Source organism: Balaenoptera musculus, chromosome 1, assembly GCF_009873245.2.
Source record: "Balaenoptera musculus isolate JJ_BM4_2016_0621 chromosome 1, mBalMus1.pri.v3, whole genome shotgun sequence".
NCBI lineage: Eukaryota > Metazoa > Chordata > Mammalia > Artiodactyla > Balaenopteridae > Balaenoptera > Balaenoptera musculus.
This window is the reverse complement of record NC_045785.1, coordinates 18458831-18475618: the sequence shown is the minus strand read 5'-3', so window position 1 is coordinate 18475618 and position 16788 is coordinate 18458831. Positions and strand designations below refer to the sequence as shown.

The following is a 16788-nucleotide window of genomic DNA, read 5'->3' as shown; positions in this document are numbered from 1 at the left end:
CAGACATTGTGACCGACTTCCATTCTCTGACACGATAAGGGAGAAAGGAAGAAAGACAACAGTATATGGTGTTTTGTTTTGTTTTTTTAATTTAGACATGGAATTTTCCTTCCTTTTCATATAACTTATCTAATTAAAATATTCATCTTGGTAGTTACCACAAAAAAGTAACATAGAAAATTGTATTTACATTTTGGGACCAAAATACAAATGAAGAGCAAGGTAATGCCTTGCTCCTTTCCCTCCCACTTCCCGGAAAGAAAGAAAAAGCCCCAAAGAAACTGCTCATTACACCAAGGATCACAAAGGGGTTAATTTGCAATTCAGTGATTTGTATGTAGTGTAGCACAGAAAAAAAAAATTGCACAAGTTTTCACAAATGAGACCAAAGGTTCAACATCATCCTGTGTCTGCTCTGCAGGCATTTCAATAACCCAGGAGAGGCGGTAGTTTAGAAACTCAGTTTTTCCTCTTCCCTCTTCTCACCAGGTCACATCCCTGATGCAGACAGTCTTGGAGGGGGAGAGGGAAAGATCTGGCTCTATGCAAACAGGGGTGATCCAAAGATGGATAGTGATGTTGGGATGTGTCTTTTCTTCCCCCCCTGCCCAAAGACTCCTAATAAAGGAAATTAAATCATACACAACTGTATCAAATATGAAAAACTGGTTTCAATGGTAAAGACTTGAACACACAGGTAAGAGACAAATTCAAGGCGTGGACACCTAGAGGAAGCTATTCTAGGCAACAGGTGTCTGGCACCTGACCCAGACGCTCATTTGGTTTTAGATAAGAGGCTTTCTAATACCACCTTGGGGGAGCAGGCTGGGGGACTGGTGGAATGGTAATACAAACAATCAAGAGAAAGAATGCTTTACCCAATTCAAAAATACAGCAAATTAAAACACAGCAATACTTGTGTCCCTCAGGTACCCTGCATAGCAACACACACTGAACAATGCTTCTGCTGCACAGACTTCTTGCTGCGTCGCTCTGCAATCTTCAGAGTTAGCCTAACTGAAGTCTCCAGGATGGTTAAAAACAGTGGGCTCCATACTCTGGGCTTTGAGTGAGCTTGTCAAAGGGACTGGTAACTGCCAAGCTCCATGGGCTATCACACTAACCACACCCTCAATCTGCTTCTCAGGTTTCTTAAGGATGAGCTTCTCAAATTTATAGTATCTCCTTCTATCTGGGTCACAACCAAGTGGGTTCCTACTAGATTAGTGCCCTTCAACAGCCAAGAAGGACACTGACACTGTCCTCCAAGCTCTGATTATTCCCCCTATGTCAACTCGAAAGTGAGATCCTCCCTTCCCAAGACTGGTGGATGCCCTTGGGGCTGCCCCACCCTGATGCTACAGCTCAGACCCTTTCCTTAAACTGGCCCTTACCTCCAAATTCTGGTTGCAAGATTCAAAAAGTAGAGTTTCAAGCTGCTAAGTTCTCTACAAAACACAGCAAATTGTTGTGCTCTTTCAATCACATGATCTTACCTTTTAAAGAAAGGCAAAAACAAAACCAATTTCCAACACAGCATTACCTTTTAAAACCAGTCACTTCTAGTAGCAATTCACAGGGACTAAGAGATTACAGTGCTGGCTTTTAAAACTCTAAAGTTGTATTTGGGGGCCTACAGAAAGCCCTGCCATGTGTTTGTGTCTTGCCCCATGCCAGTGGGGAGAAGGAAAAATAGGGGAGGAAAAAAACCCTAAAGTTTTGAATTAGAAACTGGAAATTGTAAAAATACTGGAGTTCTGTGCTCTCTAGTGAGCCTCAAAAACAGTGGGACCTGGCAAAAAGGATGGGGGGAAAGACTCTAGAACTTCCCTTAATAAATAATTCCCTGAATGAGTAGGAAAGAGATGCACCTGCACAGGACCTCAAAGCAACTGAGGGTCTCAGAGGTGGGGCGGGGGGGGGGGGGGGGGGGGAGGGTCTGACCTGAACACTTCCTGTCACCACGCCAGGGCTCCCCCTCCAGGACAGGCAGCCCAGGACCCATTCCTCGCTCTACGTGCAGCACGTGCCACACAGGCTCTGGGGACACCCAGTCCTCTCTCTGGACCAAAGTCTACTCAGGAGAGATGAACTGGGACAGGGGAAAGGCTTTCAATAGGCTTTTGTCTAACAAAGAACCCTAAAAATAAAAGGCTAAGTGTGTGGTAGAGGACAGGAAAAAAACAAAAAAAACCCCAAAAAACAAAAAGAAACCTGGGGGTAATATAAATACAATCTGGGGCAATATTTATTAATTAAAACTATGTCTTATAGTTTACAAAGAAGGTAATTAACAACAAAGGTACAATTGACCTTAAAATCCTCAGTGAGCGTGAGGCTTCACATCTTCTTCAGAACTCGGAAGTGCTCGCCAGGCAGGGAGGCGGCAGCTGCGGACACAGGTACAGGCACGACGCCTGCCGACTGTGCAGGACTCGGAGACCAAAAGCCTCCACGAAGCGAAAGATCCTGGTCTCCTCTGGAAGTTCCATTCCCCAACCCCCACTGTCCTCGTATTCCTCTCCGCAAATTTCATTTCCAAGGTAAGTCCTCAGTTTATCGTCGGGAGAATCTGTTCTTGAAAGCTTTAATCGTCTTGGCCATCATTGGGGCAATTTCTGTGAAAAGAGAAATAAGGCAGTTGTTTCAGATCCATGGCAGTGTGGACACCAGTGGTTTACAATCAAACAAAGCCTTGTTACTCTTGGCTCTACACAGCCAGACAAATGGATACAAGCAGCAGTTATCTGCCAACCCCATAGAAAAGCAGCAGCCCAAAGGTAACACTTCCCCAGCACCTGCCAGGCCCCTGACAATCATTCCCTCTAATTTTCACAACTTCACCAAGACTCAGGCTGGACCCTGTACGGTAAGCGGCAGAACTGAAGTTCAAGCCTTGCCAGACTCTAAAGGCCATTCTGAGCCATAATTTAACTCTGCCTCACCAATATCCAAACCAGCCAAAAGCACCCCCTCCCATACCTGTCTGTCCAGTGTAGCAACAGGTCTGAGATGAGCTAAATGCACATACCACCTAAGAACGACTAGCCTGCCCTCTAGCCTGGTTAACCTGAACCGAGCCAAAGTGCAAGTCAGGACTCCCACCCTCCTGTGGGCCCTGAAGTAAATACAGAATAATGCTTTTCTTAAGTTAGGACACCGCTGTAGAATATTGGGGATAGTCTACAGTAGTTAAGTTAGTAAAATATGAAATAGACCCAACTACATATAAAAAAATACATGGAAGGTGGGGTTATAAGGTTATAAAACTTCAATAAAATTATTTAGCTGTTAATAATAACAGTTGGAAACTCCATGTTATTGCCTGGAGAAACAGGTTTACATTTAGGTTGAAAAAAATAAAAGAAAAATGAAAGCAGAGTACCAAAATGAATATTCACTACGATCATAATTTAAATGACACACGAAAATATGCACTACGAACAAAGCAGGGGAAGGAGGCCCTGACATTTGGACCAGCTGTGTGCAAGGCATCACATATGCTACATCTAACACACAAAGTGTGATGCAGCAGGAATAACATTAGAGGGGTTCAAATACTAGTTCTGAAATATCTGAGCAGGAGCTCCAAGTTACCTACTCTTCACAGTCGGTTTCCTAGGATCACAGGAAACAGCGCTGCTGACCACGGGTGCCGAGTGGGCACTGCTGGTACTCGGGCCGTCGTAGGCCGGCTCCTCGGGGCTGGCGTTAAAGCTGTTGCTGCCGCCACTGCCCAAGCGGCTGCTTCCTGAGAGGTACGGCGCTGGCTTGATCCTGGGACACAGAGCAAAGCTGCTAGCCTAGAGCAGGAGAAATCTGCCCTCGGCACCAACAGCCTGAAGCTGGCTGGTCTGAGGACTCAGTTCTGCGGCTTTGACCAGCGGACCTAGTACCCTAGATTCTGGTGATGGCTCGGAAGTGACTGTGGCAGGCCTTCAGAATGAATGATAATCTCGACTAACTTTTCACTGTTTAGGTGTAAGTCTGTATTTTGACAATGCTAACGTACTTAGATAATTTAGTCATCACAGTAATATGTTTTTTGTTTAAATGGGGAAAGGGAAAAAAGCCTTAGGGGATGTGTCCCAGAAGCCAGGCCCTGTTCTCCATTTAATCTTGACCACCCCCCCACCCTGACCCCACCTAGGGGCAGGAATCATTATCCGGCCCACATTGCAGTCAAGGACGCTGAGGCTCAGGGAGGTCAGGTGCCCAGATGGTCAAGGTCAGCCTGCAGAACCCACTCTGCACTGCCACGCTTTCACCCCCAAAATCAATCGCTTCTTGCCCCTGGGCTGCCTCTCAGGGCTGAAAGATAAGCTCTTGGGCTCTCTCTCTCCCTGAGCAGGCAGAAACCACAGAGGAGCAGAGATCTTACCTGATTTTCTCAGGCACAGCTGCTCCTCCTGTTCCAAACTTCTCCTGCCTCCTTCGAACATCACGAGGCGGCTTGGCCACAGAGTTGACAAAGGCCATTTTTGCTTGTCGGCCTGCGGAGAAATGGAGATTGATACCCGCCTTCTTGAGCTGAGGTGCTAAAGGTAGGGGATTATCAACCCTGGAAACCCCTCTGTAGGGTAGCATGCACAGTGGCAGAAGAAACACCTCACCCTTTGCCCTCTTCTGCAAATGCAGGAGAGATTTGGGGGCCAGAGGTGATACCTTAGCTGAGCCCACCACGGCCCTGCTGTTGACCAGAGCACAGGGCTCACTATTCTGCCAGACCCACGCTGCCCCCTTACCTTTGGGCTTATTGGCGTGCGCAGATCGGATATTCTTTGTGAGGACTCGCAGCCGCTGCTCTCGGGCATCCTGAAGCCGCAGGTACATCTCCCGCCACGACTCATACTCTTCTGGCCTTTCATCCTTAAAGTCTCGGTGACAATGAACTTTCCATAATTGATCCGTATCTTCAATTAATACCTAAAATCAGAACCAGGACATCATTTACATGCAAGTACTCTTACACATCTCTTTTCCATCCTTAATCACCCAGGGGGACCAGCTTCCTAATGATATTTTGGTCCTCTTAGTAGTAGCAGTAGTATATTAAAATACCACAGTTCTAGGAAAGAAACCCAAATCACTGAATTAAAAAATGTTAAGTGTGAGGCACTATACTAGCTGCTTTTGGGGGTTGTGGGGCTAGGAGAGAAGGCAACACAAAAATTAGTTTAAGATCAGTCTTTTCCTTTAGAAAATCAGTCCAGGGTAGGAACTGGGATGAAGTCAAATCCAGGCATTTCCCCATCACTACACTGAACTGCAATGGCCAGGGGCCACTTAAGAAGGATATGTCATAGATCCTTTGAATTAGAGACAGCTAATGCAATCAGATGAGCATCTCCAGCATTAGGAGGATTTGGGGATAGATCTGTTTGTCTCTAGGAGACACCCAGCCAATTATATTCACCAGACACCTGAGTGTCAACACATAGCTCTGTCCCTGCCCTGGATCCCAAGGGCTGTGCTGCTAGAATTCTCCCTTGACCTCTGTAACTAGGCAAGCTCAAGGGAGGTGTGGGAAATGGTCCCCCTCTCCCACCTTTCAATCCCATCTTGATTCTAGCCCAAGAGGCCTACTTAAGATGCCAGGAGCAGGTGCTAAAAACCTGCCTGTTTAAAGGCCCACAGACAAACCCAGAACAGTGATCTGACCACCACCTGCCCATCACCGTGGCAGATTCGGAGACAAGGCTGCTTCTGGAGACGCAAGCCAGCACACTGCCCTCTTCCCATCCAAACAGGATACTCACGTGATTGTATTCCTCTATGCGATATAACTGATCAGGTGTACACCTCTCCAAAACAGGTTCAAGAACAGAATATGGGACGCCTCCCACTTCAAAGATTGCTGCAGAGAATCAAAGGGGAAACGCACTGAGTAGCGGCCAAGTCACCCGGTGTCCCAGTGCCACAACGTGCTGAAGAGCGAAAGGGAAGCATGTGACTTACAGTCAATGTTGTTTTTAAGCACCCGGATGCACTGCTCGTGCAAGGTCATCATTTTGGGGAGATAGGCACACTTGGAACCAGAATAGACCTGCATCTTGGAATTCATTCTTCGTCCGGTAAATCCAGCTTCTTCCTCTTCCTGGGGTGAGGAGAGTGCTGTAGGGCAAGAAAAACAGGAGTGTAAGTGATAAAAGGCACTGAGCAATACAGTGAAAACTCTCCTTCCACCCCATTCCCCAGCCTCCCAGTTTCCTTTCTCAAAGGCAACCAATGCTACCAGTTTCTTGTGTCCTTCCAGAGAGTCTATGCAAATATAAACTAATATTTATTTTATTCCTTTTTAACCAATCAATAACATACTATAACCATTCTGTCATTTACATTTTAGAAATCACATCAGTACATAGATTTTCTACTTTTTTTTTTTAAACGGCTGCATAAGATGCCACTATGTGGATGAACCATGATCCATCTGTTAGTCTCTTGCTAAGGGACACCTATGTAGCATCTAATTCTTTTGCTATTAAAACTAGCCTTTATTTATTTATTTATTTTTTGGCTGCGTTTGGGCCTTTGTTGCTGCACGCGGGCTTTCTCTAGTTGCAGCAAGCGGGGGCTACTCTTCGTTGTGGTGCACGGGCTTCTCATTGCAGTGGCTTCTCGTGTTGCGGAGCATGGGCTCTAGGCACATGGGCTTCAGTAGTTGTGGCACACGGGCTTAGCTGCTCCGCGGCACGTGGGATCTTCCCGAACCAGGGATCGAACCTGTGACCCCTGCATTGGCAGGCAGATTCTTAACCACTGCACCACCAGGGAAGTCCCTAAACTAGCCTTTTTTTTAAGCCCCTATGGAATGTACAGAGTAAAAGGCTGCTGGTAATAGCAGCAGCTAAGATTTAGCAAACACTATGTGTAAAAACCCAGAGCTCAGAGCTTTACCAGCATTATCACTTTCAATCCACCTCATAGGCAGATACCATTATTACTCCCATTTACAGAATATGAAACTGAAGTCCAAGGAAATTAAGTTGTTACCCAAGTTCATGTAACTTGTAGTAGAAGCCAGAGCTGGGATTCAAACCCAAGCCATCAAACTCCAGAACCTGTGCTCTTAGGAAATGCACCAAAATCTGATGACAGATCATGAATGAATTTTTAAAATCATTTTCTCCATTAAAAAAAGAAAAAGAGACAAAGAAAATTACCTTTTCGCTTTGGTTGGAAGGCAGACATCAATTCAAGGGAAGGAAGTGGGCGGTAATTGGCCTGTATCACAGGTAATGGAAGGTCTGGTAACACTGGCAGCACATCGCTGGGGACCTGCAGAGAAGAGACCAGTGACTGGAGAGCCTCCTTCTACAAGCACAGCTCTTTCCCACAGTCGATGCCCAGCAGCGCTGACGTGGCAGGTAACTTCACAGGCGTATCCAGCCTGAAGGAGGGGCGGCAGCCGTGCCCGACACCACCGAAGTCAGGAGACACGGAGAGATGGGCCCAGCACAATGGGATGCCTCAGAAAATACTTTTCTTGGGTTCTGCTGACCCTGGTGGCCAGAGAGAGGTGGCCAGAGAGGCCGGGAGGAAATTACTTCAAACTGACATTCAACAGGCCACGGGAAAGCCAGCCCAGACAAACAGCGGTGGGGTCGTCCCTGGGGTCGTCCCGGGAGCTCTGCAGGCCCAGGTGCTCTGGCTGGGAAGGGGCCACAGGGGTTACCTTTTTCAGCTTGGCTGAATGGGATCCAGCTGGCGGAAGCTTCTCTGACTTGTTTTCATTGACCTTAGGTAATTTCTGAACTGAGTCCAAGTTTTTACTAGTGCTTTTTGAATCATGTTTTTTAAATCCTTTTTCTCCAGGAGTCGTGGTTGAAGTTTTCACAATCTTTTTCTTTTTCTTCCGGGGCTGGTCATAGCTGAGGTATGACTCAAAAGACATGGTGGGCTGCTCGAATTCATCATCCATATCTGCCTCCTCAGCTTTAAGAAAGGAGCCCACTGACTTTCTATCTGAATGAGGTTTTACTTTTCCTTCTTGAGTCTTTAGGTTGTTAGAAACCTTCTCTTTTGCCTTGGGCAACAGGTCTCCTGCCCTCTTGCCTATGTCTAAGCTTTCTAGACTCTGCTTGTTTTTGTCTGATTTGGTTTTCTCTGGGTCTCTATATTTTGGCTTTTTAAGGTGGTTGTCTGATGCCACCTCCAAGGGGGGTAAAACCTTCTTGGTGCTGCCCTCTTTTTCCTTCTCTTTCTTGACACCACTAGAGGGCGGTTTCTCCTTTGTACTGTCCCCTGAGGGTGGCCTCCGCCGGTTTTCCTCTTTGGAGATGGCCTTGTGTGATTTTTCTCTGCTCAAAGAAGACTTCTCATCTCCTTTGGCATTCACCGGACGTTTTTCTTTATGGGAAGATCTGTGCTCCTTGCTCTGACTCACGACCTCTTTCCCTTGGGCTTCACCCAGGTGTCGTTCTTGACTGACCCCCAGTCTGTCCTGAAAGGCATTACTGTGGCCTTTGCCAGGCTTCTGGTGTGAAACAAAGGGCTCATGGTCCTCCTCCAGGGATCTGTAATGGTCCACAGACATCTGATGAGGGCTGGCGGATGACAGTGGGGACTGAACATGGCCGTAATCGGAAGATTCGTGGTCTGAAGAGTAAACTGGAGAAACTCTGTGGTACCTCTTTCTCTCGTCTCTCCTCTCATGACTGTGAGATACTTTGTGAGGGCGCTCAAGCTCTGAGAGTTTTCTGTGTTTTTTCTGTCTGTTATCAGGACTAAACGACTGGCTACCGGAGGCTTTCCAGCTTTCTGGGTAGTCCCCCTCTACCTCCTCCTCCTCCTTAAGGGCATCCCTGGGGCGCTTTCGAGAATTGCTCTTCTCGAAGTCCTGTTCATCAGGCTCAGTATTTCTAAAATAAAAGAAAAAGAAGATGCAGCAGATATAAATCTCAGGGTAATCCTTGTTCAGAGGACAACGTCACAGGACCTGAACTCACGAAAGAGATGAAGAGTTTACAGAGTTAAAAACAAGGTCTTGGGAAGAAGGTAAATGGGTTCTGCTCAAAGACACTCAGCTAAGTTTTAAAACTGGGAAAGCTGAAATATTCAATAAATGGAAAATGATGAGTTTAACTACAGGACACAAAGAAGATCAAACATCTTGTGGACGTGAAAATACTTTAAAAGCTTTTCAACACAGCAAAATATTTAACTTGTTACATTAAAAAAGGGCTGTAATTTACATCAGTTTATTCACAACTATATAAAAATGCCTTTTAAGAACAGGTTAGAGGGCTTCCCTGGTGGCGCAGTGGTTGAGAATCTGCCTACCAATGCAGGGGACACGGGTTCGAGCCCTGGTCTGGGAAGATCCCACATGCCACGGAGCAACTAGGCCTGTGAGCCACAACTACTGAGCCTGCGCGTCTGGAGCTTGTGTGCCGCAACAAGAGAGGCCGCGACAGTGAGAGGCCCGCACACCGCGATGAAGAGTGGCCCCCGCTCGCCGCAACCAGAGAAAGCCCTCGCACAGAAACGAAGACCCAACACAGCCAAAAATAAATAAATAAATAAATAAATAATTTTAAAAAAAAGAACAGGTTAGAAAGAAACATTCCAAAATGTCAATAATGCTTATCTTTGGATGGTAGAATTAAGAAATTTTTATTCTTATTTCTATTTTTAAATGTTTTCTAGTATTCTATAATGATCATGGATTATTGCTTATAATTGAGGCAGAACTGAGGAACTTTTCTTACCGTTCCACAGGAACCAGCTTCTTCCACTGGGCCACTAGGTCCTTGGCAAAGCTTCCGACATGCTCATGTTTTCGCAAGCTATTTACCGTTTTCCCAACCCCGGTCTCCTACAAAGTTGACAAAGGAATTGTTAGAGGGGTGTAGAACCAGGCTCACAATAGTCTAAAGAAATAAGACCTCCTACTTTTCAACAAACCAATACTTCCTTCCAAAAACATACCTTGCAAGTCTCAGTACAAACTTACTTTGTGTCTGTGCCCCAAAACTCTAATAAGACACACAGTAGCAAAGCGCACCAGATTCAGAAGAGGAAAACACTAAATTAAAACACTTCTAGAACTTTAGCAATAATAACAAGAGTGATCATGGCAGGTGTTAGGCACTGAGCTAAGAGCACTGCATACAGTGTCTGAATTAATACTTATTTGATAACTCTATGAGGTTAGGACCTGCCCCATTTTACAACGAAGGAACAGCCTAAAGTCACAAACTTGGATTTGAATCCAGGACTAAATGCCAATGTTCTTTTAATTTTTAGAAAAAAAAAAACTGAGATAAAATTCACTATTTTAACCATTTTAAAGTGTACAGTTCAGTGGTTTCCAGAATACTCACAATACTACACAACCATCGCCACTAATTCCAGAACATTTTCATCACCCTAAAAAGAAACCCTGTTCCTCCCAATTCCCCCCACCCCTGGCAATTACTAATCTAACTTTCTATCTATGGATTTGCCTATTCTGGACATTTCATATAAACAAAACCATACAATATGTGGCCTTGTGTCTGGTTTCTTTCACTTCTAAAGCCCATGCTCTTACTGTACAATCTCTCTGGTGGGGAAGGGGAGGGGACATAGCTATATAACATCTAAAATTACACAGTTCTTACCGCAAGAATGTCTACTGTAATAGGCAAGGTGGAGAGTTTCTTCAAATATTTCAATAGCTGCAGAGAATAAAATGAACATTAATTTCTATAAAATCATAATCATTCACTGGAACAAATAAGAATAATATCCAATGGTTAAGTACTTACACTGTTCTGTAGTATACAGTATGATTGTTATCCTTATTTTACAAGTGTGAAAACAGACTCGAAAAAGTTAAGGTACTTGCCCCAGGATGCAAGTAGGGCAGGATTCACTCAGATCTGCGGCTTTAGATTGTGTGCTTTCAGCCACTATGCTACGCCAAGGGGAAATAAAACTTAGAGAAGAGAATCAAACCTATCAGCTCTAGGAAAAGTAATCAACAACTATCTTTCTGCCCAGTTTTGAGAAAGACTTTCTGAGAAAGGAGCCAATTTTAGGAAATTACTCATGCACCTGGCATAGAGGAAAGTAAAAAGGAGAAGAGGTCTCTACAGAAAAAGGATATCATGTTTCCAGAAAAAGTGTGTTTAACAGAACTGGGTTTTTTCGATGTAAGTGGGAAACCAAGACCAATTTCAAGTTGCTAGAATCAGAGCTTTGCCATTGCAAATGGTGAACACAAAATGTCTGGGTAGATTAGAGAAGCAATCTGGGTTTGGTCACATTTCCTTTCTGTATCCTCTTGAGCTAGCTCAAAATCAGATAGCAGAGCTGTTACGACAGAGTTCCAGAGTCAGAGACAGGCTTCAGTTTGGCCCTGCCACTTCCTTGTGGGGTGATCTTGTGCAAGTCACTAACCTCTCTGAACCTCAGTTACTTCATCTGCAAAACAGGAACTGGATCCTGTCTGTACTTCACAAGCTGTGAGGATTCAGAGAGACAAACCATGTGCAGTCTTTAGCCATAGTGCCTGGAATGCTATACAAGCTCAATAAATGCTTCTTATTAATCATTACATTCATCAACTGACCATTCTTTAAACGGCTACCCTTGATCCTCTACCAGATATTCCCCAGCCAATTCCTCCTTGCTCCACTTCTACCCAAAGTCATGACTGCTATGCCATTCTCTAGGAAATATTTATGTATATATAAATATACCTACCATTCGAGGAGTGCTGAAAAGTACAAGTAGTTCAAAATAGATTAACTGTGACTACCTTTATATTTAAATATCTGATAACAAGATCTGTTCTTTTTCTATGTGTAGCCCAGGCTACAATTAGTATGCTATAGTGCTACTAGGTGGAGTAGCAAGTATGTTTTTCTGGTCATTCTACTTCAGTAATTACCGAACCTGGTTGCTAGGCAGAGCAACTGGATCACATGTGATAATCTTGTTTTGACTGGGAACATATGAGAAGCCAAGTGGTGTATCTAAGGAGTTTCACCTTCATAGTTGAGTGAAAATTATCCTCCACTTCGAATTCGATCACCACCACCATCCAACTCAGGACAAAGTATATGTGTATTTCTTGTCATCAAAGCTATGGGTGCAAAGATGAATGCCAATTCCTTTTCTTAAAGGAAAATTTAGAATCATTGAAAAGGTTAAAGACAGGTTGTCTCCTCTAATGCCATTCCCTGAAAGGCATTTATATACTATTTACTGTGCACTGGCTACTATGCTAAGTCCTTACATGTGTTACCTCATTTCATCCTCATTAACCAACTCTATAAAATGGATATTATGTTCCCCATTTTACAGATATTAAAACTGAGCTCAGTGAGGTTAGGTAACTTGCCTAACAAGCGAGTAGGTCAAGTGTGTTTACCACAGCATGTACTACAAAGCCAGGAGAAATATCCAACATAAAGACACTGTCCTTAGAAGACCGGAAAAGTAAATGGAGCAGTAGTTCATGTGCCTCTTAGCACACTCGACACAAAGCAGAAGAACCCCTCCTTAGTGTTACGTTGTCAGACAGTTTAGAGTCCACAGAGGAAAGAAGGTCACCACCAGGACAGAGTCCCAGGACCTCTACAAAGGCTACATATAAGAATGGGGCCAGAAGTCATTGAAGGTGTGTTCATCTCAAAGCCTAGCACTAACTGGAAGTGTAAATGCTGCCTTTCTGCTTCGTTTTGGGTTAGGAGGGACGACTTAAAAGCAGATGAAACTAAAACCCTAGAGATATTCAAACCAATTTAGCCCAACATAAGAGAAAAAGGGCTTCAGAGCCCCTCTATTTTCAATTAGGTTCAAAAAAGAACAAAGGGGCTTCCCTGGTGGCGCAGTGGTTGAGAATCTGCCTGCTAATGCAGGGGACACGGGTTCGAGCCCTGGTCTGGGAAGATCCCACATGCCACGGAGCAGCTGGGCCCGTGAGCCACAACTACTGAGCCTGCGCGTCTGGAGCCTGTGCCCCGCAACGGGAGGGGCCGCGATAGTGAAAGGCCCGCGCACCGCGATGAAGAGGGGCCCCCGCTTGCCGCAACTAGAGAAAGCCCTCGCACGAACCGAAGACCCAACACAGCCAAAAATAAATAAATAAATAAATAAAGTGGCTATTAAAAAAAAAAAAAAAGAACAAAGCATTAAAAAGATAAAGCACTTTGGGTATCCTCAGGTAGGTGGTTATCAAACCAGTTGTAGTTTGCAAGAACTGATAACAAGTCATTGAGAAATGTCAAACATTTGCACAGTCCATGCTTAGGAATCTCAGTTGTCCTCTGCACACTACTTCAACACAAAGAGCTAAAGATATTCAGAATGTTGACCCCTCGTTCTCCACTTGCCTTCCAACGGTGTTCTTCATAGTTTCCACGTTCAAACTGTAACACAGGACAGGTAACTTTACCAGCCATGAAAATTGCTTCCACTTAAATAGTAGGAACCAAGTGACCCTGGTTTGCCTGATACCTTTTTCCCCAAGTAAGCCTAGATCACAGATGAGCTTAAAGTGAAAAGAGAGTTACAGTTAAACACCTATGTTTAATACGAGGAAATCTATGAATATAGGTGTGGAATCAACCCTTTGACTAATAATGGTTTGAAATCAAGATTTAGTTGTAACTTCAGTACTGCTATATAATCATCTTACAATTTCAAGAACAACCTGTGGGAGCTTGTTGGGTTAACAGAAGGTTGAGAGGCCAGTGTGCCAGCTTGCAGTTTTCCCTCTGCATTAGCTCATTTGTAAATGCCAACTATTGTGCCCTTTGCAAAAATGATCTTCATAATGCAAAGTCAGAAGCTCAGGGTGAGTTTCTATCTGGGAAGAGAAAGCCCAGATACTCACAATCACTAATAGTTCAAGGAGGATGTGAAGTCAAACCAACCTTTTCTTAATTTTAAATTTCATGCACATCAACTACTGGAAAAGCTACTTCAAAATTTAAATTCTAGTGGGAAAATGTAGACACTACACGGTGCATTTTTTTTAACCCGATGGAAGACCAAATTGGGGAGATGGGGGCGATTTACATCATACTGCTCTAGGGTTTTAAAAAAAATCAGTCACAAACCTACAGTGTTTGGGAAAACAAGCTAGTACTCGGAAATAATGACCATTTATTAGATGCCCACAAAGGGTTACTGTAAAAAGAAACTTGTAAATATGTCTGTCCACTAGGTACTGAAGCCATTATAGAAAATATAACACAAAACAAGTGAAAGCATTTCAGTTTTCACAGACTTAAAGCTAAAATGTCGTCCTGAAGAAGTGGATCTTTGAGCTAGGTATGCACGAGAAGAGTTAAACAGTGGTCTGATAGTGAGATGCGTTGAGCAGCCTTTAGAAACGGAGGGAAAAAAACCTCACCTATGACAGGCCAAGAACAGGTGAAGAGAAAGGGCCCCTTCAAGAAAAATTGTAAAGAGTGGAGATTAACATCTACTGAGCTCTTCTGCCTTTTGGTTCTGTCCTGGGAAGAAGCAGGTGAGGAAACTGGCTTAGCAAGGAACATCCCTAATGTCCATGGCTGGCAAATGAATTAGAACTCAAATCTCCTCACCACTTTATTTCCACTGCCTCCCTGGATTATTTCCTCTTCAAAAGCCACTCTGGGGTTCAGAGATCCAACTCTTACACACTGTACACTCCAGCTATAATGCTGACAGAATGTCAAACACCTTGAGTGTTTTCATCAATGTATTTCAATTAAAAAAAAAAAATTCTAACATCCACGGGACACTCTCCCAGACACCAAGAAGCTGGATGGAAGAAAAGTCGCAGAGAGAGAAGAATGCATTTAACTTAAGAAAACAGTTAAGGGGGGAAAAAACTAGCTGAGTGCAATTAAAAATGGTTGCCCATCACTCGCAGCAGCCAGAAACGGTAGCTCTTACCTTTCTATCAAGGCCAGAAGGAAATCTAGCTGCAACTTCTAAACCTTATTTTTTTTCTTTCCTTTCCATTTACAACCTAAGTTTTTAGTTAGGGTGACGTGAGGTTTATTTTGTTTTGAAAGAGATTTACTGAGAAAGCGAAAAGGTCCACGCTCTAATAATCAAGCCAAAGCAATAAAAACGTCTTAAAGACGCAGGACCACACACCGAGCCTAGACTCCATCAAGCACAGGCAGAACCACCTCCTTCTCCCAACAAACATCAAAAGACTCTAAGAAATCAGAAACATTTCGCAGGGCGAGGAATGGAGCGGGCAGGAGTTAACTCTGGGCGAGCTCTCCCGACAGGAAACAGCTGGCCCGGGACGCCGGGGGAGGGCTCCGGGAGCCCCGCCGGCACGCGGGCTCCGGGCGGACACCGCGGGCACCCGGCCCGGGAGGCAGGGAGGCCGGGCCCGCCGAGGCGCGCCGCTCGCCGTGCGGGGTCCCACCGCGTGGGCAGCGGCCAAGGGCCACTAACTTCCCGACCGCAGGCCGCAGACCGGCGGGGCCGCGCTCCGGGTCCGAGCCCCCACGGCCCCGGCCGCTCGGGAAGGAGCCGCGCCCGGGCCCGCGACCGTTACGGGGCCGCGCCGCGCCCAACGCCCGCCCCGCTCCGCGCTGCCCGCTCGCTCACCTTCTTCGGGTCCGGGTTCGCGGCCAGGCGCGCCTGCAGCTTCTCCACAACTTGGAGCGCCGACTCCGCCGCCATCGCTGTCACTGGCGCGGCCTCCTCGCCGGAACTGGGCTCGCGTCGCGTCCTCTGGCTGCAGCTCCGCCCTCCGTGCCTCCCCGGCGGAGACGGAAGCGCGACTGGTCCCTTCCGGGCCTCGGCGAAGTGGGGTGGAGGGGCCGCGGGGCGTGGGGGGGTGGGGGGGAGGCCGGCCGGCTGCAGGCCCCGCCCCCACGGCCTGTGGTTGTCGGGGGTCCGGTCCTTTGCGCCCTCCCGGAGCCGCGTGCGCCGGGAGCTGGAGCAGCTTGGTCCGGGGGCGTGGGCTCCGCACTGGTCGCCGCTGGGTAGCCTCGCTTCTGGTCCTCGTAGTGCGGAGCCACGGCCTGGAAAACCACTCCGGTGTCCAGCCAAGGCAGGATGAGATCACGGCGCCGGACCCTGCCTTTATAAATCCTAGCCCGCCCCCTTGCGCTCTGAGCCACGCCCCAAATAACACCTGTGTGTGGTTGCAGGGTGGGTTTGCGGCTCAGGAAATCAGGGATTAACGCTAGTGACCACCCTTGATTGGGGGTACTAAGCCCAGTGGTTGAGCTAAGTTTCACTCTCAGTACAACCCAATGAAACGAGGTATATTATCCCTATGTTACAGATGAGGAAACTGAAGCTCAGGGAGACTAAATTAACTTGCATGTGGTCATGTAACAGGAAAGAAGTGAAGCTGGAATGTGAATCTAAACAGTCCAGGTCCACTGTGACCACACATCTCTGAACAGGTCAAGGATTTGAGACCCAGAGAGTGAAAGTGATTTGTCAAAAGTCAAACAGTTTAGCTACAAGAGGTAATAGCCCGTGTCTCACTTTCCGCCAAAAACAGTGTCTGGTACAGAGGTACCAAATAAATACTTCTTGAATGAATGAATGAATGAATGAATGAATGGCTGGTTCCTCTAAATCAGTAGGGCCTCAATCAGACAAGCCCATGACACCATCCTTGAGAGCTCTTACCCTCATCCTAGAAGCACTAAATTTTACTATTAATAAAGTATTATTACTACTAAAAAAAAAAAAGCTACTGAACAGTTGAAAATTGGTTTAAAACACCAGCATTGATTACATCTTGTTTGATTAGATCATATCGGATTACACACTAATCTGATCACCATCAACAATTTGGCAGTGTACTGAGCCTGACCTCTCACC

The 16788-nt window shown here is 45.8% G+C and overlaps 1 protein-coding gene across 3 annotated transcripts; it reads right to left on the bottom strand.

Annotated features, from left to right (window-relative positions):
• Nucleotides 1–2221: 2221 nt before the first annotated feature.
• On the bottom strand, nucleotides 2222–15981 carry ELOA (elongin A). 3 transcript variants are annotated; one of them, XM_036860480.1, is made up of 11 exons: nucleotides 15553–15981; nucleotides 10605–10661; nucleotides 9711–9817; nucleotides 7676–8861; nucleotides 7164–7278; nucleotides 5959–6114; nucleotides 5760–5857; nucleotides 4746–4926; nucleotides 4382–4493; nucleotides 3602–3777; nucleotides 2222–2618 (listed from the first exon to the last, which is right to left on the bottom strand). In XM_036860480.1, the coding sequence occupies exons 1-11, from the start codon at nucleotides 15625–15627 to the stop codon at nucleotides 2557–2559; spliced, it is 2325 nt and encodes a 774-aa protein (XP_036716375.1). In that variant the 5' UTR covers nucleotides 15628–15981; the 3' UTR covers nucleotides 2222–2556. The 3 variants fall into 3 exon arrangements, with proteins under 3 accessions (XP_036716375.1, XP_036716356.1, XP_036716364.1); XM_036860461.1 differs by having other exon boundaries at nucleotides 3598–3777; nucleotides 15553–15754; XM_036860469.1 differs by lacking the exon at nucleotides 3602–3777 and having other exon boundaries at nucleotides 15553–15755.
• Nucleotides 15982–16788: the final 807 nt, after the last annotated feature.